Source organism: Capra hircus (genome assembly GCF_001704415.2).
Source record: "Capra hircus breed San Clemente chromosome X unlocalized genomic scaffold, ASM170441v1, whole genome shotgun sequence".
Taxonomy (NCBI): Eukaryota; Metazoa; Chordata; class Mammalia; order Artiodactyla; family Bovidae; genus Capra; species Capra hircus.
In genome coordinates, this window is record NW_017189516.1 from 48,817,634 (window position 1) to 48,840,484 (window position 22,851).

Here is a 22,851-nt window from a genome sequence, read left to right on the forward strand (position 1 = left end):
GCTTCAAAGCGTTGATATTTAATTTACAATCTACACAGATTTTTTTTTAAAGTTTTCTTAAAATGCAAAACATTGTTACCTTACTAAAACAAAACAATGCAGAAAAAACAAAATAAACTTTCCTTCATTCACGTGAGCATAGTTTAAGAAACACTTTGCACAAAAAAACAAAAGTATTTCACAGATAATATATTAATGTATATCTAGGCTGGTAGTCAGAGCATGAAGTCAGGAAAAGAGAAGAACATTCAGCAGCAAGACAGGGAGACAATTCTCAGATATTCACATCAGCATCAGCAGAACTTCACACTTTCATAGATGTGGATTAATAGCAAAGAATCAAATAAGCTGAAATTGTGATCAATATAACATTTCAATTTATTGTGGCCAGAAGAAAACAAGTTAATGCATCAAATTCCTGGTCACAGTTTTACCTACTTATTACCAGACCCTACTCCTTTCAGAAAATTTTCATGCCAGTAAAATAGAAAACAAGGATAATACTAATTAAAAAAAAGATACAGGAATAAAATGCAAGTGTTAAAGTAGTTCTATTTTGAAATCAAATATAATTTCTCAGAGACGGGACCAAAGGAGGTATTAAGTTACAAACACTCTCATACCCAAAACTCAGCTGCTAAACATACTGTGCTGTGCTTTGCTTAGTTGCTCAGTCATGTCCTACTCTCTGCAATCCCATGGACTATCGCCCACCAGGCTCCTCTGTCCATGTGGATTCACCAGGCAAGAATACCTGAGTGGGTTGTCATGCCCTCCTCCAGGGAATCTTCCCAACCCAGAGATGGAAACCAGGTCTCCCGAATTGCAGGCAGAGTCTACCATCTGAGATACCAGGGAAGCCCACTAAACACAGGACATGACCCCATAATACAATAAAAATAGTGTTACCTTTAGTGACAAAAAGAAAAACGGTGATTTCCTTGTAGAAAAGCAATGATGAAAGTTTATTTGCTTATATTCAATTTCAGCAAATCTACCCTAGGCAAATATCTTCCCTAGGTAAACATGAATGCATATTTATATACACATTTATATATTCACTTCACTTATATATTCAGCTTAAAATCAATTATTATAAACCACATTTATTTGCTAAAAATGTTCATGCCTTGTTTAACATTCCTACACAATGTCTGTAGGAAACAGAAACTACAATTAGAAAGTGTTGAGAATCAGGCTTTGTTAACAAGGTTTAGAATAGCACACTCTTCTGTCCAACAGTTTAACTGCAAATCTGTTATAACTGAGGTAAAATACATAAGGAGATGGAGCTAAATTTTGGTGGTTTCCACCCTATTCCATGCACATTCAGTTTCCCTCTCTTAAATACACTTACTCATTAGCAAAACATTAAAAACAAAAGCTAATCAAGTAAAAGATTAATTTCAGTTGAAGGGAAACCACATATAACATTCATTCAAAAAATTATTTTTTCACATGTGGAAGAGCATGAGATTTACACTGGAGCAAAGAGACAGGCAGAGGTTCTTGTAGCCAGGTCAGGGCCAATATTGGCCCTTGGCCACTGTGAGTATCGTGAGGAGTTTGGGGTTATCACAATGATTGGGTTACTGAATGACTGCTAGATCAATGAATGCACCACTCCCACACCGTAGAACTGCCGTAAACCACACGACTTTTTCCTTACATTTGAAAGAGTTTATTATTAATGCAAAATGGTAAACCAAAGCTTTTTCATATGAGATACTGTTTACATTTTGACATAACCAAATTTCAAAATAAATTTAACTCTAATTTTTAAAAAACTATTTCAGAATAATTTTAGGCCTATAGAAAAGTTGGAAAAATAGTACAGAGTTTCTGCATAGCTCTCACTCATATTCTGCTGGTAAAGAATCCGCCTGCAATGCCAGAGACCTGGCATCAATCCTTGGGTTGGGAAGATCCCCTGGAGAAGGGAAAGGCTACCCACTCCAGTTATCTGGCCTGGAGAATTCATGCCCTGTATAGTCCATGGGGCCAAAAAGACTGGGATACAACTGAGCAACGTTCACTTTAAGGGCTTCTCGGATAGCTCAGTTTGGAAAGAATCCGCCTGCAAAGCAGGAGACCCTGCTTCGATTCCTGGGTCAGGAGGATCCCCTGGAGGAGGAATAGGTTACCCACTCCAGGATTCCTGGGATTCCCTTGTGGCTCAGCAGGTAAAGAATCCACCTGCAATGTGGGAGACCTGGGTTTGATTCCTCAGTTGGGAAGATCCCGTGGAGAAGGGAAAGGCTAACCACTCGACTATTCTGGTCTGGAGAATTCCATGGACTGTACAGTCCATGGGATTGCAAAGAGTTGGACATGACTGAGCAACTTTCACATCACTTCATTTTATATTCTATTATTAATAGCTCACATTGCTGTCACACATTTCTCACAACTAAGGAACAGCACTGTTATACCACTATTAACTAAACTTCACAATTCATTTACACTGGAGCAAAGAGACAGGCAGAGGTTATTTTATTTCAAATAATTTTTCCCTATCAGGCTGTTTCTATCCTAGGATCTAAATAATCCTCATGTCTCCTTAGCCTCTTATGGTGTTTTAGTTTCTCACATTTCCTTGTTTTTGATGACTTTGACAGTTCTGAAGGAATACTGGTCAGTCATTTTGTAAAAATGTCCATAGATTTGGATTTGTTCAATGTTTTTCTCCTGGTTACACCTTAATGACCCAGATAACCAAATGGTGTGATCACTCACCTAGAGCCAGACATCCTGGAATGTGAAGTCAAGTGGGCCTTAGGAAGCATTACTAGGACCAAAGCTAGTGGAGCTGATGGAATTTGAGCTGAGCTATTTCAAATCCTAACAGATGATGCTGTGAAAGTGCTGCACCCAATATGACAGCAAATTTGGAAAACTCAGCAGTGGCCACAGGACTGGAAAAGGTCAGTTTTCATTCCAATCCCAAAGAAAGGCAATGCCAAAGAATGCTCAAACTACTGCACAATTGCACTCATCTCGCACACTAGCAAAGTAATGCTCAAAATTCTCCAAGCCAGGCTTCAGCAGTACATGAAGTAGAACTTCCAGATGCTCAAGCTGGATTTAGAAAAGGCAGAGGAACCAGAGATCAAACTGCTAACATCCACTGGATCATTGAAAAAGCATGAGAGTTCCAGAATAACATCTGCTGCTGCTGCTGCTAAGTCGCTTCAGTCGTGTCTGACTCTGTGAGACCCCATAGACGGCAGCCCACCAGGCTCCCCCATCCCTGGGATTCTCCAGGCAAGAACACTGGAGTGGGTTGCCATTTCCTTCTCCAGTGCATGAAACTGAAAAGTGAAAGTGCAGTCGCTCAGTCATGTCCAACTCTTAGCGACCCCATGGACTGCAGCCCACCAGGCTCCTCCATCCATGGGATTTGCCAGGCAAGAGTACTGGAGTGGGGTGCCATTGCCTTCTCCAGAAAAAACATCTACTTCTGCTTTATTGACTATGCCAAAGCCTTTGACTATGCAGATCACAACAAACTGTGGAAAATTCTGAAAGACATGGGAATACCAGACCACCTTACTTGCCTCTTAAGAAATCTGTATGCAGGTTAAGAAGCAACTTTGGACCATAAGGAAAGCTGAGTAGTGAAGAATTGATGCTTTTGAACTGTGGTGTTGGAGAAGACTCTTGAGAGTCCCTTGGACTGCAAGGAGATCCAACCAGTCCATTCTAAAGTAGATCAGTCCTGAGTGTTCTTTGGAAGGAATGATGCTGAAGCTGAAATGCCAATAAACTTTGGCCACCTGATGCAAAGAGCTGACTCATTGGAAAAGACCCTGATGCTGGGAAAGATTGAAGGCAGGAGGAGAAGAGGACATGAGAGGATGAAATGGTTGGATGGCATCACTGACACAATGGACATGAGCTTGAGGAAGCTGCTGGAGTTGGTGATGGACAGGGAGGCCTGGCGTGCTGCTGTCCATCGGGTAGCAAAGAGTCAGACATGACTGAGCAACTGAACTGAACTGAGACTGGAATTACGGGTTTGGGGGAAGAAGACCACATTGGTCAGGTGCCATTCTCACCACATCATATCATATGAAAGGTACTTGCGATGAACATCACTTATTACTGATGATGCAAATGGTGATCAGGTGGCAAACGGAGTGTTCACTCGGTTCGTCCACTGAAATTGTACTTTCCCTTCCCACACTTTAGTCTTCAGAAACAGGTCACCAAGTGAATTCAGGATCAAAAAGTGTGGAGTTATGTGTCACTTCCTTGAGAGGGATGTTTCTACATAAATTATTTGAAATTATCTGTATGGGAGATTTTTTTCTCTCCTCCCTCATTTCTTTGTTTATCCAGACATTTATTTACATCAGTATACACTCCTCAATAATTACATTATGTATCGAGTTAAAATTCAAAACTACTTTCACTGCTCAAATTGTTCCAGCTTCAGCCACTGAGAGCTCTTTCAGAAGGGCTTCCAAGTCTTAGACATGCTCTTATCATTGTGTTTTTTAAGCACTTCCTTACCTTCTGGCAAAAGATGCTCCACACTCATCTTAAATTTTCCCTCCTCAGCCCTAGAATCTACCATTTCTCCAAAAAGCTGAGGTTCCTTTCAATAAATGTTGAACAGAAAGTATTAGAGTGACATATCAAGTACGTCTATCCTGATACTTCTTCTAATACTTATTCTTATTCCAGTGTTTATCAATTCACCTGCTCTTTCATTTTGTTGTACTTATGGAATGACTTCTGAACTTACTGCTTGCTTAGCTTGAATCTAGGCATTATTATAAATAGGCACACATTGGTTTTTTTCTAGTACAGTCATTAGAAGCACTTATATATAAAAGCCTATCTTATTTTATTTTTAAAAATTGTTTTTAAATTATCCTTAAGGCATTACAGTGAATTTTTCAATAGTGGGAGAGGTAGGCTTTATTATTTATGAATTTTACTTCAAGAGACATTAAATAATGCCTGCCATATAAAGGGATTACTGAATCCAAAAGGATTGATGTAGGAAAAAAATAAGGTAGACTACAATGTGTGAGCTTTATTTGGATCCTGATTTAAGAGGAAAAAAATTGTAAAAATGTTTATGACGTTTATGAAACTAGAAATTTGAACTAGATACTTAATATTAAGAAATGAATTTTGGTGTAATAATAGTGTTGTAGGGGTGTGTGTCATATATATATATTTAAGCCCTTATTTTTTAAACACACAGTAGCCTTTAATTTTTTGTGATCTTATTACTGGTAAATCAGTAAAAAGAAAAATGTTAGTAGATCCCTAGGTATTATTTTGCTGTATTTATTATTTCTGTGTGTGATGATCGCAATTGTAAAAACAAGCTGACAAAACAGCCTCATTTGAAAAAAGATACCTCAAAATTAGAAACCATGTTGTTTAAACATTAGACATATCTTAAGTGAATGGAGAAGGAGACTCATTGTGTTTCTATATTTTAAAGTCTATCTTTTACCACTTATCAACACAAATGTCAACTTTTTCAAAGAAAGTGATGAAATTCTCAAAAACATACCCAAACAAAATTAATTTTAATTTGTATGGATTTTCAAAGATAATGAGCACATTAGGAGAGAAAAAATGCTTTACAGAATCAAATGGACATTAAGCCAACTTCAAAATTGTTAATAATTACCACAGTTCATAGTTGACATTAATTTTTAAATGTCTATTGTCCTGACTATTGTAGCTTTCATAAAAACTGAGAGACTTCAAATCATTCTTTCCACAATCAAAGGACAATTAAAGTTGTTTTCACTTATTTTAAAACTTCCAGCCTAAAGCAAACTCACCTCAACTCTATTAAAGGAAAACAAAGAGAAATAGAAAATATTATGTTTGTGCTTCTACGCTGGACAAAGTTTAAAGTTTCAAAAATACATGCTAGAACATATATTTTACACACACATGCAAAACCACATGCATCATTTAAAAACATAATGTGGATGCAACTTTAGCTATCATTCAGTTCAGTTCAGTTCAGTCACTCAGTCGGGTCCAACTCTTTGCGACCCCATGAATCACAGCACGTCAGGCCTCCCTGTCCATCACCAACTCCTGGAGTCCACCCAAACCCATGTCCATTGAGTCAGTGATGCCATCCAACCATCTCATCCTCTGTCATCCCCTTCTCCTGCCCTCAATCTTTCCCAGCATCAGGGTCTTTTCCAAGAGGTCAGTTCTTCATATCAGGTGGCCAAAGCATTGGAATTTCAGCTTCAGCATCAGTCCTTCCAATGAATATTCAGGACTGATTTCCTTTAGGACGGACTGGTTGATCTCCTTGCAGTCCAAGGGACTCTCAAGAGTCTTCTCCAACACCACAGTTCAAAAGCATCAATTCTTCGGTGCTCAGTTTTCTTTACAGTTTAACTCTCACATCCATATATGATGACTAGAAAACCCATAGCTTTGACTAGACAGACCTTTGTTGGTAAAGTAATATCTCTGCTTTTTAGTATGCTGTCTAGGTAGGTCATAGCTTTTCTTTCAAGTAGGAAGTGTCTTTTAATTTCATGGCTGCAATCACCATCTGCAGTGATCTTAGAGACCCCCAAAATAAAGTCTGTCACTATTTCCACTGTCTCACCATCTATTTGCCATGAAGTGATGGGACCAGATGCCATGATCTTAGTTTTCTGAATTTTGCATTTTAAACCATCTTTTTCACTCTCCTCTTTCACTTTCCTCAAGAGGCTCTTTAGTTCTTCTTCACTTTCTCCCATAAAGGTGGTGTCATCTGCATATCTGAGGTAATGGTACCTATCAGTACCATTGTGTAATACAAGTATTCAACTGATCAAATATCTTTAGCTCAACTTCACCACTCTGTATTTAACAATGATTTCACAATAGAATTTTTGATACATAACAATTACATTTTCTCCAGCATGTAAGTTTTTTTGTGTGATTCACTATGTCTGGTGGCTCAGCCAGTAAAGAATCTGCCTGCAATGAAGGAGACCAGGGTTTGATCCCTGGGTCGGGAAGATCCCTTGGAGGAGGAAATGGCAACCCACTCTAGTATTCTGGCCTGGAGAATTCCACGAACAGAGGAGCCTGGCAGGCTACATACACTCCAGGGGGTTGCAAAAAGTCAGACACAACTGAGCACAGGAAACCAAAAAATTCATGTGACTCAATTTATTGCAATATTCGCTGTATTCCTATGGTCTAGAACCAAACCCACATTATCTCCAAGGTATGTCTGTATTTGTAGTAAAATGTAACACTCATTAGGAACATCTACTACAGGCACCATTACTTCTGGGGGAGGGGTGGTTTTTTCTTTAATTTATAACAGCATATTAAATATACTTAAAAAATACTCTAGATGTTTATCCATACTCACTGAAAGTATGAGTAAGTTAAAGTCACTCATTCATTTCCTACTCTTTGCAACCCCATGGACTATACAGTCTCTGGAATTCTCCAGGCCAGAATACTGGAGTGGATGGCCTTTCCCTTCTCCAGGGGATCTTCCCAACCCAGGGATTGAGCCCAGGTCTCCCACATTGCAGGCAGATTCTTTACCAGCTGAGCCACAAGGGAAGCCCTAATATAAGGAAAATTTATTATTATTATTTGTTATTAAAGCATAGTCGATTTACAATGCTATATTAATTTCAGGTGTACAACATAGTGATTCAGTATTTTTACAGATTATATTACATTTAGAGGAATTATAAAATAATGGCTATATTCTGTGTCATATATTATATCCTTATAGCTTATTTTATCTCATACATCCTTTCCCCTATCAGTCCTTCCTCTGACTCCTCTCCCCACTGGTAACCCACTAGTTTGGTCTATGTATCTGAGTTTGTTCCTGCTTTTGTTATATTCATTCATTTTATTTTTTAAATTCCATACATTAAGTGAAAACATGCACTTTCAAGTGACTCTTTCTCTGTCTGACTTACTTATTAAGCACAATACCCTCTAGATCCAATCATATTGCTGCAAATGGCAAAATTTCATTCCTTTTTATGGCCAAGTAATATTCCATCATGTGTGCATATGTGTGTGTATACTGCAACTTCTTTATCCACTCACCTGTTGATGGACACATAGTTGCTTCCATATCTTGGCTATTGTGAATAATGCTGTTATGAATGCTGGGGTACACATATCTTTCTAATTAGTATTTTCATTTCTTTCAGATATATATCCAAGAGTAAAATTGCTGGGTCATATAATAGTTCTATCAATTTAATTTTTGAGGAATCTTCATATTGTTTTACACAGTGCTGTGCCAATTTACATTCCTACCAAGACTGATATAGGATTCCCCTTTCCCCACATCCTCGCTAATATTTATTATTTGTGCTATTTTTGATAACAGCCATTTTGAAAGGTGTAAGGTGATAAATCATTGAGGTTTTGATTTGCATTTCCCTGATGCTTAGTGATGTTGAGCATCCTTTTTCATGAGGTACCATGCACTTTCATTAGCAATTCTTTCAGAATAAAACATCTCAGCACTGAGTTGTTAATCAAAGTGTTGAAAGTGTTAGTTGCTCAGTTGTGTCTGACTCTTTGTGGCCTTATGGACTGCAGCCTGCCCGGCTCCACTATCCATGCAATTCTCTAGGCAAGAATACTGGAGTGGGTTGCCATTTCCTTCTCCAGGGCTGGTAATAGTAGTATCCTAAAGCAGATCTTTAGCCTAGGTCGCTTCCCTCATAGCTCAGTCGGTAAAGAATCTGCCTGCAATGCAGGAGACCTGGGTTTGATTCCTGGGTCAGGAAGATCCCCTGGAGAAGGAAATGGCAATCCACTTCAGTGTTCTTGCCTGGAAAATCCCATGGACAGAGGCGCTACCAAACAAACGATACACACACACACCTACAGAGGTCAAGAGAACTCAATAACCACAGCCCACCTTATAACACACTAAAGAAAGTAGGTCTGATGGAGAGGACATCCACCTGTTTGCAAGGATTCCCAGGATTCCTCTCATGTCACATCTACCTCTGGTAGAAAGGGAAGGTAAACATATTATGTTTCAGAACCAGTTAGGAATTCATTCAAACTCTGCTTCTTGCACTTAATGTTTATTCATTCTTCAAAATATTTATTGAACACTTGCTGGATAAACATTTGGATATATAGGGAAAAGTGACTAAGCTTCTAAAAAAAAGTTTCTTCATCTATAAAACAGGGATAATTCCAACCTTTCAGGGTTAGGTTAAGCATAAGATGATGCAGGAAAAGCACCTAGCACAGGACATGGTATATAGCACACAGTCAATAAATATTATCTATAAACAATTCTGCCTCTGAAGATTACCAACAGAATTAAACTTCCACCTTAATTAAAAAAAAACTGACATTTATCATGCACTCACTATATACTAGGCATTGTTTTAAGCATACCACAACCCTATGAGGTGCATAATGTTTTCACCCCTATTTAACAAAAATGAGAAAATCTGGCAAGTTACTTAAACTCTCCCTCACTAAGATCACATAGCTAGGAAGTAATGGAGCCTCAATATAACTAAGCCAGGCATCTGATTTCAAAGTACTCTTTATTATATATACTAAGTTGTGCCAATTTTTAAAAGGTAGAAAATTTAGGCAACTTTAAAAAAGAAAAAAACAAAAAAGATAATTACGTATAAACTTGAACTCTGTTCTTCATTCACGAAAGTATAAGTCCAATCCTGCTGCTACTGCTAAGTCACTTCCATCATGTCCGACTCTGTATGACCCCACAGACGGCAGCCCACCAGGCTCCGCCGTCCCTGGGATCCTCCAGGCAAGAACACTGGAGTGGGTTGCCATTTCCTTCTCCAGTGCATGAAAGTGAAAAGTGAAAGTGAAGTCACTCAGTCGTGTCTGACTCTTAGCGACCCCATGGACTGCAGCCTACCAGGCTCCTCTGTCCATGGGATTTTCCAGGCAAGAGTATTGGAGTGGGGTGCCATTGCCTTTTCTGAATCCAGTAGGCAGAAAAAAGAGTTAATGTTCAACCTAATTATAGCTACACATCTTTTTTTAAAATTAATTAATTTATTTTAATTGGAGGCTAATTACAATATTGTGGTGGTTTCTGCCATACATTGACATGAATCAGCCATGGGTGTACATGTGTCCCCCATCCTGAATCCCCCCCTCCACCTCCCTCCCCATCCCATCCCTCAGGGTCATCCCAGTGCACGAGCCCTGAGCACCCTCTCTCATGCATCAAACCTGGACTGGCAATCTATTTCACATATGGTAATACACATATTTCAATGCTAGTCTCTCAAATCATCCCACCCTCGCCTTCTCCCACAGAGTCCAAAAGTCTGTTCTTTACATCTGTGTCTCTTTTGCTGTCTTGCATATGGGGTCATTGTTACCATCTTCCTAAATTCCATATATATGCATTAATATACTGTATTGGTGCTTTTCTTTCTCACTTACTTCACTCTGTATAATAGGCTCCAGTTTCATCCACCTCATTCTTTTTAATAGCTGAGTAATATTCCATTGTGTATATGTACCACAGCTTTCTTATCCATTTGTCTGCCAATGGACATCTAGGTTCCTTCCATGTCCTAGCTATTGAGAGCTGCACATCTTTGTTGAGCTGCTTAACTTTTCTGTAACTTACCAGGGAAAAGGGTGTTAACAACTGTCCTTTATTTCACTTTTAAGTATTACTACTACTAATAGATGTGAAATACATGAGACTTTCCTAACATGTGCCAATGAGGGGAAGAACCAAGCTGTACTACAGGATGTTTGCAAAAATATACCAAAAAAGTAAAAAAACATGATTCCAACCAATCATGCTAAATTCTAACTAAAAATATAACTCATTCATAGCTTGAATATTTTCAGTATAGAAATGGCTCCTGGCAAAGTATGATACTTGAAAATACCACATCCTCTAAGGTCAAACAATTTCTTTCCAATCTTGATTACATTATTAGATTGATCAGCAAGCCCTTTCTTCACAGGTCAAAAGTAAAGTTCAGTGGGAACCCACTCAAATTGATCACAAACATCAAATAAATGGAATCTGAGTTAACAAGTTTTTATCATAAATAGACTTAAAACATTATATCCAGGGACAGATTAGAAAGACAAATTCAATTCAGTTACTCAGTTGTGTCCAACTCTTTAAGACCCCATGGACTGCAGCACGCCAGGCTTCCCTGTCCATTACCAACTCCCAGAGCTTGCTCAAACTCATGTCTCATCAAGTGGATGATGCCATCCAGTCATCTCATCCTCTGTCGTCCCCTTCTCCTCCTGCCTTCAATCTTTCCCAGGATCAGGGCCTTTTCCAATGAAGAGTCAGTTCTTCGCATCAGTTGGCCAAAGTATTGGAGTTTCAGCTTCAACATCAGTCCTTCAATGAATATTCATGACTGATTTCCTTTAGGATTGACTGGTTGGATCTCCTTGCTATCCAAGGGACTCTCAAGAGTCTTCTCCAATACCACAGTTGAAAAGCATCAATTCTTCAGTTTGCAGCTTTCTCTATAGTCCAACTCTCACATCCATACATGATGACTGGAAAAATCATAGCTTTGACTAGATGGACTTTTGTTGGCAAAGTAATGTCTCTGCTTTTTAATATGCTGTCTAAGCTGGTCATAGCTTTTCTTCCAAGGAGCAAGCTTGGAGAAGAAGCAAGCTTCCAAGGAACAAGCTTGGAAGAAGTTTCTTGCAAGGAGCAACCAAAGAGAAAGACAAATTATCTAGCTTTAAATATTCCACAGAAATAAGCTTCTCTCTGCTTTGACAAACCAACATCCCAATGAAAGCCTCTAGAAGGGAGTAGCCTTCTAGGTAAGGAAAGCTGCCATTAATTTAATGCAAAGCTGGTGCCAACAGAGACTGTCGCAAAACTCACAATAACACCAATACAGAGGGAAATGGGGAAGAAGCACCTAGCCTTGCCATCCATGTGTTGGTTTCCACCAAACTGAACTTGGTTTTTCCATATAGGCTCGGGAAAGCAGGGAGGGAAACTAGAAACTGGACTGTAATGTCTATTTTGAGCACCAGCAATTCTGCAACACTTTCTCTTGTTTTATATATTTTAAAAGCTTAGTAGCTCGTTTGCATAGTCAAAATATAAGTGAATTACACAAAATTAAAATATGAATTTTCTGCTCAGTCAAGTGGAAAAAAACCCACAAGTCCCCAGAACTATCAAACATTTTGAAAATAATATAGATAGTTGGGGGAAAATGTATATGAAATAAACTCCCACATACACATATAAAACATACCAAAATTATAATGAGAATTCACCTAACGTTGAAATTACTCATTCAGCATAATTATTTAAAACCAGTTTTTAAAAGGTTTTTAATGAATAAAGTTAGTACATGTCTAAGACCACCTGACCTGCCTCTTGAGAAACCTGTATGCAGGTCAGGAAGCAATAGTCAGAACTGGACACGGAACAACAGACTGGTTCCAAATAGGAAAAGGAGTACATCAAGGCTGTATATTGTCACCCTGCTTATTTAACTTATATGCAGAGTACATCATGAGAAAAGCTGGACTGGAAGAATCACAAGCTGGAATCAAGATTGCCGGGAGAAATATCAATAACCTCTGATATGCAGATGACACCACCCTTATGGCAGAAAGTGAAGAGGAACTAAAAAGCCTCTTGATGAAAGTTAAAGAGGAGAGTGAAAAAGTTGGCTTAAAGCTCAACACTCAGAAAACAAAGATCATGGCATCCGGTCCTATCACTTCATGGCAAATAGATGGGGAAACAATGGAAACAGTGTCAGATTTTATTTTGGGGGGCTCCAAAATCACTGCAGATGGTGATTGCAGCCATGAAATTAAAAGATGCTTACTCCTTGGAAGGAAAGTTATGACCAACCTAGACAGCATATTAATAAGCAGAGACATTATTTGGCCAACAAAGGTCCGTCTAGTCCAGGCTATGGTTTTTCCAGTTGCCATGTATGGATGTGAGAGTTGGACTATAAAGAAAGCTGAGCACCGAAGAATTGATGCTTTTGAACTGTGATGTTGGAGAAGACTCTTGAGAGTCCCTTGGACTGCAAGGAGATCCAACCAGTCCATTCTGAAGGAAATCAGTTCTGAGTGTTCATTGGAAGGACTGATGCTGAAACTCCAATACTTTGGCCACCTCATGCAAAGAGTTGACTCACTGGGAAAGACCCTGATGCTGGGAGGGATTTTGGCAGGAGGAGAAGGGGACAACAGAGGATGAGATGGCTGGATGGCATCACCGACTCGATAGACATGAGTTTGGGTGAACTCCAGGAGTTGGTGATGGGCAGGAAGGCCTGGCATGCTGCAATTTATGGGGTCGCAAAGAGTCAGACATGACTGAGCGACCAAACTGAACTGAACATCTTGCTAAAAAACAGATTCTTTGGTTATCTTTGGTAAACAAGTTAGAAAAAAGTAAAATTCAGGATCTAAGTCTGCCTTCTATTGATTTTTTTTAGATATTACTTCAGAAACGATGTTTCTAGCCCATTTTAAAAATAGCAGATATAGCTAAAACAATATAAGTAGTTCAAACACACAAAAGGATACTGGTTAACACTTTAAAAGCAAGTAACAAATTTTCCTCTTCTCTATCATCTTATTAGAAGATGATCCAACCTACCTAATAAGACTAATTTCCAAGAACATTAACGTTATATAAATAGAAAACAGACAAGTATATTACATTTGATATTGATTATGCAACAATGTTTTTACTGTGGCAAACTAGGATACATTAATGTCATTGTGAGTTTTGGTTTATTTAATAAATCTTGGTTTTTAAAACAATTTTATGTTGTGACTAATTATTCAACAGATGAATGCAGAAAACTAAAACAGCAGTTATTGTACTTTAGTAACATTTAAAATTCAATGAATTTATGCAAATACCCACAACCCTTTCTTTCCTGAAATTGCAAGAGTAAGATTAAGATAATGAAAACTATTACAATTAATGATTGTAATTTAAATTGAAATTGAACAAGAAATTAAATACATCTTTCAAGTTAAAAAAAATTCTAGCATGTTTAACGGTTATTTGTAATTCAAATCAGGGCACAATTGCAATCCTTGCTTTTCAGTACTAACTAGGACATTGAAGCCTGAAGGTGTTGTTTTATTAAGAGTTAACAGGCAAAGTTATGTTAAAGTTTTAAAAATTTCACTTATTCTGACTTATGCTTTAACAATTCTAAATCTGGGTGGAGGGACACATTTCATTAGAAAAATCTCTGTAACTTGCCTACTAGTGATTATCCAGCAGCATGTAATTCACAAAGTCCACGAGGCACTTGTATTCAACAAGTAATGCTTTACAGTAACTTCCTACAGAGATTCTTAATGAACACTCTTCAAAAAAATTAGTCCAAATAAATTTATATTTGGCTTGCTGCTAAGTCACTTCAGTCGTGTCCGACTCTGTGCGACCCCATAGACAGAAGCCCACCAGAGTCCCGTCCCTGGGACTCTCCAGGCAAGAACACTGGAGTAGGTTGCCATTTCCTTCTCCAATGCATGAAAGTGAAAAATGAAAGTGAAGTCACTCAGTCATATCCAACTCCCAGCAACCCCATGGACTGCAGCCTACCAGGCTCCTCTGTCCATGGGATTTTCCAGGCAAGAGTACTAAAATTCATTTTTCAAAATCAAAGTGAGAGATGAAAAAATATAGAGAAATGCTAAACTTAAGATGCAAATATAAATATCTTAATTTTATTCCTATTAATAAAAATGTAAATTCAATATTAAATATAATAGAGAAGATAACGGTTTCCATTAAGCTAAAGGGCTTTTTTTCATTTTATCCTCCAAATTAACAAATAAAGGGCATTTTCTTCTCACAACAGAAAAATAAATTTTAATTTCTTATATGAACTTTTCAAAAAAATTTTAAGAGGACAAATTTAAGGCATTTTTTTTCAATTTCATTCTATCAACATTCCAAAATATATAGTTCCTTTAGAAACACCAAAATGAAGAAACAATTAGAAAATTTGTATGAAAGAAAAAAAATGCTTAAGAAAAGGGGTATGTTTTCATTTTTTAAGCAGAAAAAATTTGCCTACTGTGTTGGCCTATTAAATGATTATCAGCAAATAATATTTAGAGCATAAAGACAGAAGTGTTACAGATTCACTGAAATTATTAATTCTTAACAAAATAAATCTAAATATGATTTGGAACACTGAATTGACTAGACAGCAACACAACTATGAAAAATAGACAAAGCAACTCTATTTCCACTGTATTCTGGCACACAGTATACACTTTGTCTCTGAAGTATCCATTAGAGCGTTGTATTAATAAGAGCCTTTACATCAACTGCCATTTAGGAAAGCAGATTTGCCCACAGACCAGTAATCTGTGAATAAATTTATTTATTCTTTTACTCAGCAAATATTTCCTGAGTGCCTACTTTTCACCAGATATTTTCTTATGCATTATAATGCAAAAAGATGGGTTCCCTGCCCTCAGCAAATAACCACACAAATCAAGGTAAAAATGGCAAATGGAACAAAGAAGATATACAAGGCAATAAGATAACACGTAACTGAGGATCTGGTGTGATCTGGGGATTCAGGAAGGCTTTTCTAAGGTAGAGGATGGGAGGCCTGAGATCTGAAAGATGAGCAGGACTGAACCGGGTGAAGAAAAAGTACAAAGGCTCAAGGGCAGGGTAAACAGGACTGAAAGAAGGCCAGTGGAGCTGGCTGTTTATCAGCTAGCTGGTGCTAGCAATGAGGTTTACCGCATAGGCAACAGCCAAACTTTCAAGGGTCTTATAGGCCATTTTTAAGGACCTTTTCCTCAAAACAGTGAGAAATCATTAAATTTTTTAAATTGAGGGGGGTGAGTGAGAAGTGAAAGGGTAGGATCAGAAGAGAATCATTCTTAAGTTCATTCTGACTACAGTTTTATGAATACAACAAAGATGCTATAATTATCATGACCTTGACTGAAATTTTATTTTGACCCTTGAAATAGGAGAGAAAGAAGCAGAGTACATAAATTTTAAGTTTTCTAAACCCAACCACCACTTCCCAAACTTTTCCACTGATGTATCCATAATTGCTAAATGGAGTACACTCATAACCCTGGGAGGTCTGGGAAATGCAGCTTTAAACAGCCTGCTGCAAGCTTAAGATTCCTGTTAAGCCTCTGGTCTCATCTTTAAAATCCTGCCAATTTTGCTTTCTATAGCATGAATATAATATGTTTGTTTTAATGTAAAAATAATGTTCTAAAATACTTAGCAAAAATCAACTCTTTGGCTTCTTTTGATCATTTGGCTTCCACAATCATAGAAATGTACCATTTGGGGGAGCACAGGCCTACGCTATGTATGAAAACTGAATTCACTCACTGAATGCTAAGACTACACTGGCTGTTCTTCAGCCAGACACTAAACTATGACAAACCTATAAAACTTATAAAACATAAACAAAAGATTCCATTATTTTTTTCCAAGTTACTTACCCTCCCTCGCCCCCACCTTTAAATCAGTACAGATGATCCATCCTTCTAGGACTCTTTGTAGAAGTTAATACTTCCGTTTTCACAATAAGCCTTAAATGTGAAGGAAGTCACAGAGAAAGCTAAAAGTAGTCCTAATCAGAGGTCACTCTGCTATAAATGAAAATGATAGTTTATCATTGTTTTAAGAACAATGTCAACATTTAAAAGCCTATCTTCATTCTTCATGTAAGAATTTGGATCAGTAAATTTCTAAATATTCAACAACATAATGTTAATGATGTAATTAATCTTCAAAATAACTCATTTTAACATTATTTCCAAATTATTCCTGAGAAACAGATTTGAAACAGCTGTACCAATTCAATACACATTCTTTGTGGGCTTATTTTTGGCAGCCAAAGTTTTATAATGTGGTATTTATTTAAACTCAGGACACGATGAGAGTTTTATTGTCTTTGTGAAATGCAGATTTGTTCTTGTACTTTTGTGCCACCTACTCATGCTCCTCCCTCACTTTCCCTCTACTGCCCACCTTTCTCCTTCAACCAGACAAACCCAGACACAACCCCTCTGGTTAATCACCCTGTCTCAACTCTACAGCCTTCTGATGCGCTTCTACATTTAGAATACATCCCCCTTAGAATACACCTTAATTAAATAAACTGCTTAAACCCCAGCGAAAACCCCAGCTACCTCATGGCTTCTTTCCTGACTTACTAAAATCATCGTCTTCTCTTTCCACTCGTGCTTGTATACACATTCAAACTCTTAAAATTTACCAAATGTACTAATTGGGACCTATCTCTGTCTTGGCAAAGGTTTGTCAATGTCACTGCCATCCCTTACAGAGACTAATTTCTTCAAAGCAGGGAATTATTTAAATCCATCCATTAAAGAAGCTTCCACACTGAAATACTGAGTAAATAATATGTAAGGACTAGAATATATCTATACAAATATACTATTTTTCCTACTGTGCACTAGGAGTGTTACCTTAAGGAGCGAATGTTAATGACACTATAAATAAAATGTTTCTTGTGAACTCAACTCTATATATCAAAAAGGTAAATTTCCTCTTTGTATAAAATGACAAGAATTTCTGTTCCAAAAATGCCAAATCTAAAGCAGGTAACTGTTGGTTACTACCTAGTCACACTGCAATTGGGGAAAAAAATTAATTTTTCAAATAGAGGTGATAGCACCAGTTTGGTCATTTAACATATTTTTTCCCCTTATGGTGTATACTTTTCAAATTCCTGCCAGAAAATTATTTCTGATCTCTCTCTCAAGACAGTTAACTCAAAATTTTGACATTTTCCTGATTAAGATAAATTTCAACTTCAGGTCTCGTCCTATGAGGGGGGAAAGAAATTACTAAAGAGCATTGTACCTGTCGAAACTGCTTTCTGTTACCAGGCACATTTTCCCTTAGAGCATTTACACTCTTATACTAAATAGAGCTTATTTTATCACTGCATTTTCCTCTTTTTTAGAGCTGTATACAAAACATTGGCTTTATCTATTTTTTAAGACCTAAAATAATGTATTTCATTTTCTATCCTCAAGAAGGCTGAGTCATCAGACAGAAATTAGAAGTCAGTGAATGCTTCTTAAAGAAAACGGTTTATAGTAAACAGGAAAGACCAGAGCAGTTAATTGTGGGATGGTTTAAGAGGCTATCTTAAAAATATAGACTATTTTAGGAATCACAATGACACAAGAGTGGATGAAACTAAGTCACAGAGACCATAAGAGAAGATCAGCAAAGTGGGGCCTGTTGGTTGACTCTGAAAACAATAATCCATTTTATTTGATCCAGAAAAGGATTAAAGATCACTGGAAAAATGTCATAAAGGGAGCTGGTCCAGGAAAATAACTTTATCTTAGTCATACGGATATTATGAAACAATTTCAAAAGTCAGAAAAGGTGTGATAAAAAAACTGGAATCATTGGGTGTGACATGGACAAGGAAAATGAGTAATAAAACTAGTAATAGGGGTCCTAACTTGTTCATGGGTTTTTGTTATATTTCAGAGGGCAAAAAAAGTAGACTCAAGCAACTGCAGATTATGAAATATTTCCAGGCACTGCAAGTGAACAGATAGGAGCTAAGAAATAATGTACTTTAGAGTAATAGACTGAGCAAAAATTAGAAAGTTACTGTACTGACCTACTTTTGTACCTTTTTCCAATAACTGCTTTGTTTTTATTTACTGTAAAAAAGGATTTGGTTTTAAAATTTTGTCAAAATTACAAGAGGACTGAATGCAATTTCCAACTGAAAAAGGTTAGTTTCAAACACTGAGTATTTGATTTTCTCAAAAAAATATATATATTTTAGAGACAACAAAAGCATTTTTATTGCCATACTTATCACAAATCCCCTACATAATTTATTTCCCCCCTGTGGATGTACATTTATTTATTTATTTATTTTTACTTTATTTTGCTTTACAATACTGTATTGAGAGATGATATGGGGTGGGAGATGGGAGGTGGGTTCAGGATTGGGAACTCATGAACACCCGTGGCTGATTCATGTCAAAAAATATTTTTATAAAATTCATTTTTTAAATTAATTTTGAAGGCTATGAGACATTTCCAGATTGTGTGAAGTACTATCAGGATAATATGGGATATAAATGCTTATTTTACTGACTCATGAGGAGTTCATATATTTACTGGAACTAACACTGACACTGTCTCATACCAAATTTTTATTGTCAGCGAAAATGCAATGAGTATTGGATTTTACAAATAGTGAAGTTGGGAGTGAGCAAAAAACATGGAAGTTATTTCCTCATAGCACTCAATTAACATAGATTAATACTTAGGTGTCCTGAAATATATTTTAATAAAAAGAAATAAATCAAAGTGAATTGCAATATATATATATGGTCCTTCATAATTAAACTTGAATATATTCTATCAAAGCTTAATAATCTTGTCAGCCAGGAGTTTTTCCTTTCATTTCCCGCTCTGCTGACTGAGTTTCTATAGCACTTCTATAATTGTCTGGAAGCATTAAATACATGGTCATGCTATTTTTATATGCTTAGCGGTTCATTTCCTGTTTAGTGAAGAAAAAAAATAGCCTAGAAAGAACATAAAGCATATACCTTACCAAAGAGAGTTATAACTATCTACAATTGTGACCAGGTGAAACCGTATGTTATATATATGCTTTAAATGTTAAGGATGATGAAACTGTCACATTAGGAGCATGTTTTTAAAGAACTCCTACAATGCTACAGTTGTTTGAAAGTCCTATTCACGCTTTGGTACTGCCTATATAACACTACATACAACACTAAATGAGGTTTAGCCATTCCAAAGCTACAGCTTGAATTGAGTTTTAAACATTAGTGCATCTGAAGAAAGGGTGAAAAGTATTTTTAAAGTGTATTTTATAAAGTTTATTTGGGGAAAAGAGTGGGAGGGATTAATTAAGGTAACAGTGTAAGTTACCTTAATTAATTAGAGGATATGTTCGTTTCATCCAACTACTTTTTTAAACCTTATTTTCCAATAGTATTTGCAATCAAATTTATATGAAGATTATGGGAATTTCAGCAGTAAGCAGTTTGGGACTTGAAATATACAGATACATCAGTGATTCTCTTCCGCTTTAATGTAGACAAAGACACATGAATTCTGGTTTTTCAAATAGTGCTAAAATGTGTCACCAACAGGTAGGAAAATAAATTATTCAACTTAAATATAACAATCACTTAAAATCATAGCAATTGATGTTAGTTCAACCTCAAAGAAGCTGCATTTTAGGCTGGAGAGATTTTGAAAGGACTAGTGTACTGAGAAACTAATGATGTGTGTCAGAATATGTACATCATATGTTCTGTATGCTTCAGCGGACCTAAAGTGTAGAGAGAGGGGAAACCTCAGAAATGTACTGGGAAGGTGGGAGGTGTAGAAGATGGAGTATGCAGCACTCACTACAAGCATCATGGGAATTTGTGAGAGGTAGTCTCTGAAGGTAATCTGACTCCCATGGAGCCAAGAGAGCTTTTCTTTGAGTACTTCAGTAACAAGACTGAAACTAAAGTAATCTTACAGGCAAATTCAAAGCAAGGATTTTAATTAAGCATTCTTGCTTCTTGCATGTACTCTGGCTCTTTCTTCCATGACTGAGAAACAGAGAAGACAGATGTTTGTCTGCATCTGACACTCCAAAGGGTGTTAAAATTGATGGGAATCTAGGAGAGTGGAATTTCAATAGCAAATATGAAAAGAGAAGAAGCTGCAGGAAAAAAAAAAAATGAGCCACTGCAGGACTTTGTCTTAGTCATGGCACCCATAGCACCTTAGCACAATTCACCGAACACAGGGGGGCAGTCGATAAATAATAAATTCGATTTAAGTCAATACACTCATTTGTACTGTGCTTTGCAGTTACAAAGCACTTTCCACATATTAGAAAAGAAAAACGAAGTAAATGAAGAATAAAGGAGCAAGTAAGGGCATAAAAGGAAAGCAAATTGGTAAAGGAAAATCCACAAGAACAAGAGGCGGAAAAGGCTCAGGGAAAAAAGAAAAAAAAAATCGAGTTTCCCCCTGTCGTTCTCTATCCCTTCCAATCACCCTACCTTTCGTTCTAAAGTACCTGAAGCTTAGAAAGTCTGAGTGCTAAGCAAGCCCTAAGAAGGGGCTCCCCCATCTTCGGAACGGGCATTTTCAAATGATAAGCCTTGGTCCCTGACTAATCTACCCAGAGCTTGTGCCTAAGAATAACCACGGGCAAAGCTCTAACATCTCCCAAGTGTAGCGAGGAATCCTTTTTTTTCCATCCCATCCAGCCCCCGTCAGCATTCCCCAAATCTTAGGAATCTTGAGGATGGGAGGGGGTGCAGTGGTCGTGAGGAGGGGGTCCTTTACAGGCCCCTTAACTCAGACAACAGAGGGAGATAGTGAGGCAGGAAAGACCAGGGACTAGAGAAAAAGCCCATGTTTGAGATTAGGAAGGCGAATAAATTAAGCATGGTTATTAGAAATTGCAGGGGGGAAAAGGGGAGCGTCTTCAAGATGGAAGAAATGAGGGGGCACCTGAATGTGCATCATCTTACACCTGGGTCGAGCCCCAAGTAAAAAGCCTTAAAATGCAAAGCCTCAAGCGGTCAGAAGAGGAGGCAGAGGATGCGGGGTGAGGGTGGAGGGGGGATGCACAGGAGGGAGCCACAGACACCAGCAAAGATGCTGTCCCGAGGGAAGCATGTTTTCCTCTCCTCCAAAGTAGCGCATCCCTCGAGCATCCTCAGCCCAACCTGGGGAAGAGGGTGAGCTCCCCGGATCCAAACCCCTGCGGCCGAGTCCTGACCCCATTATGTGGGCTTAAAAGTTGCCGGGAGAGTTGGCGCAAGAAAAGGCAGTTGGCAGGGGCGGCCGCCAAGGGGGTGTCAGGATTCCCAGGAACAAAGAAGCCGGAGGAAGGGGCGACAGTCCCTGGGGCCTCCTCCCTGAGGGGGAAAACCAGGGTCGCTACATCCTCCCGGCCTGAGGGTAGTCAGGAGGCGGAAAGACAGGGATTCCGCCGCCGGGCTTCCAGCTTCCCATCGGGTTGCGCCGGCCACCCCCACGCTCTCCGCGCCCCTCTCCAGCTGGGAAGCCACTGACTGGAGACAATAGGAGACCGGGATCCCGAGCCCCCATCAGTCCCGGCGGTCCCCGGCCGCCCTCGGCGCCCCAAGATCAGCCCCAATGGCGGGCTCGGCCGCGGCGGGCGACCCTTCCCTCCCGCGCGCCGGGACCCCGCGCCCCAGGGCCGCCTCGCCGTCCGCACAGCGGGCATTACCTTTCATCCAGTCCACGACTTGACTCGGAGACCATTTGCTCACCGGTTCCATGATCAGAGCCATGGGCACGGGGTCGGTTCCGCGCGGGGCGCGGAGCTTAGACACAAAACGAACTCAGCAGCCTGAGCCGCCCTCAGGTGGGGTCCCTCGCTGGTCGCTGCCTCGCTGGACGGGCGGCGCAGAGAAGGCGGCTTTTGTGTATGGAGTCTCGCGGCTGCAATGTCTCGCAGGAAACGGCGGGCAGCAGCGGTGGGAGAGGCGACGGGGAGGGAAAGGCGCCGGGGTCGCGGCTCCGCGCCGGCTCTGCTCGCTCCCCGCTGAGGTGGCGGCTGCAGCCGTGGCTCGGCCACTCCGCTCGGGTCTCGGTCCCTTCGGGGCTTCAGTTCATGGCTTGCACTGCCGAGGGTCGCGCCGCTAAGCCAAGGAGCCGCCGCCGCACTCCCGAAGCCAACTTGCCCGTTCGCCTCGTGCGCGGGAGTGAAGCCCCGGGCACGACCAGCTACCCGGCGGAAATGACGAGGGGCCTCCTGCCACCCAAAATATCTCTCCGCAGCCCTC

General features: G+C 39.0%; 1 protein-coding gene across 5 annotated transcripts in view; it reads right to left on the bottom strand.

Annotated features, from left to right (window-relative positions):
• The window catches only part of CNKSR2 (connector enhancer of kinase suppressor of Ras 2), a 283,532-nt gene extending 261,147 nt beyond the window's left edge, over positions 1-22,385 (bottom strand). For 3 of the 5 annotated variants that reach the window (XM_018043877.1, XM_018043876.1, XM_018043880.1), the window contains exon 1: positions 22,293-22,385. In XM_018043877.1, the coding sequence (XP_017899366.1) occupies positions 22,293-22,356 (64 nt within the window). In that variant the 5' untranslated portion in view covers positions 22,357-22,385. The remainder of the gene's footprint in view (positions 1-22,292) is intronic. The other 2 variants (XM_018043878.1, XM_018043881.1) reach the window with 1 other exon arrangement.
• Positions 22,386-22,851: the final 466 nt, after the last annotated feature.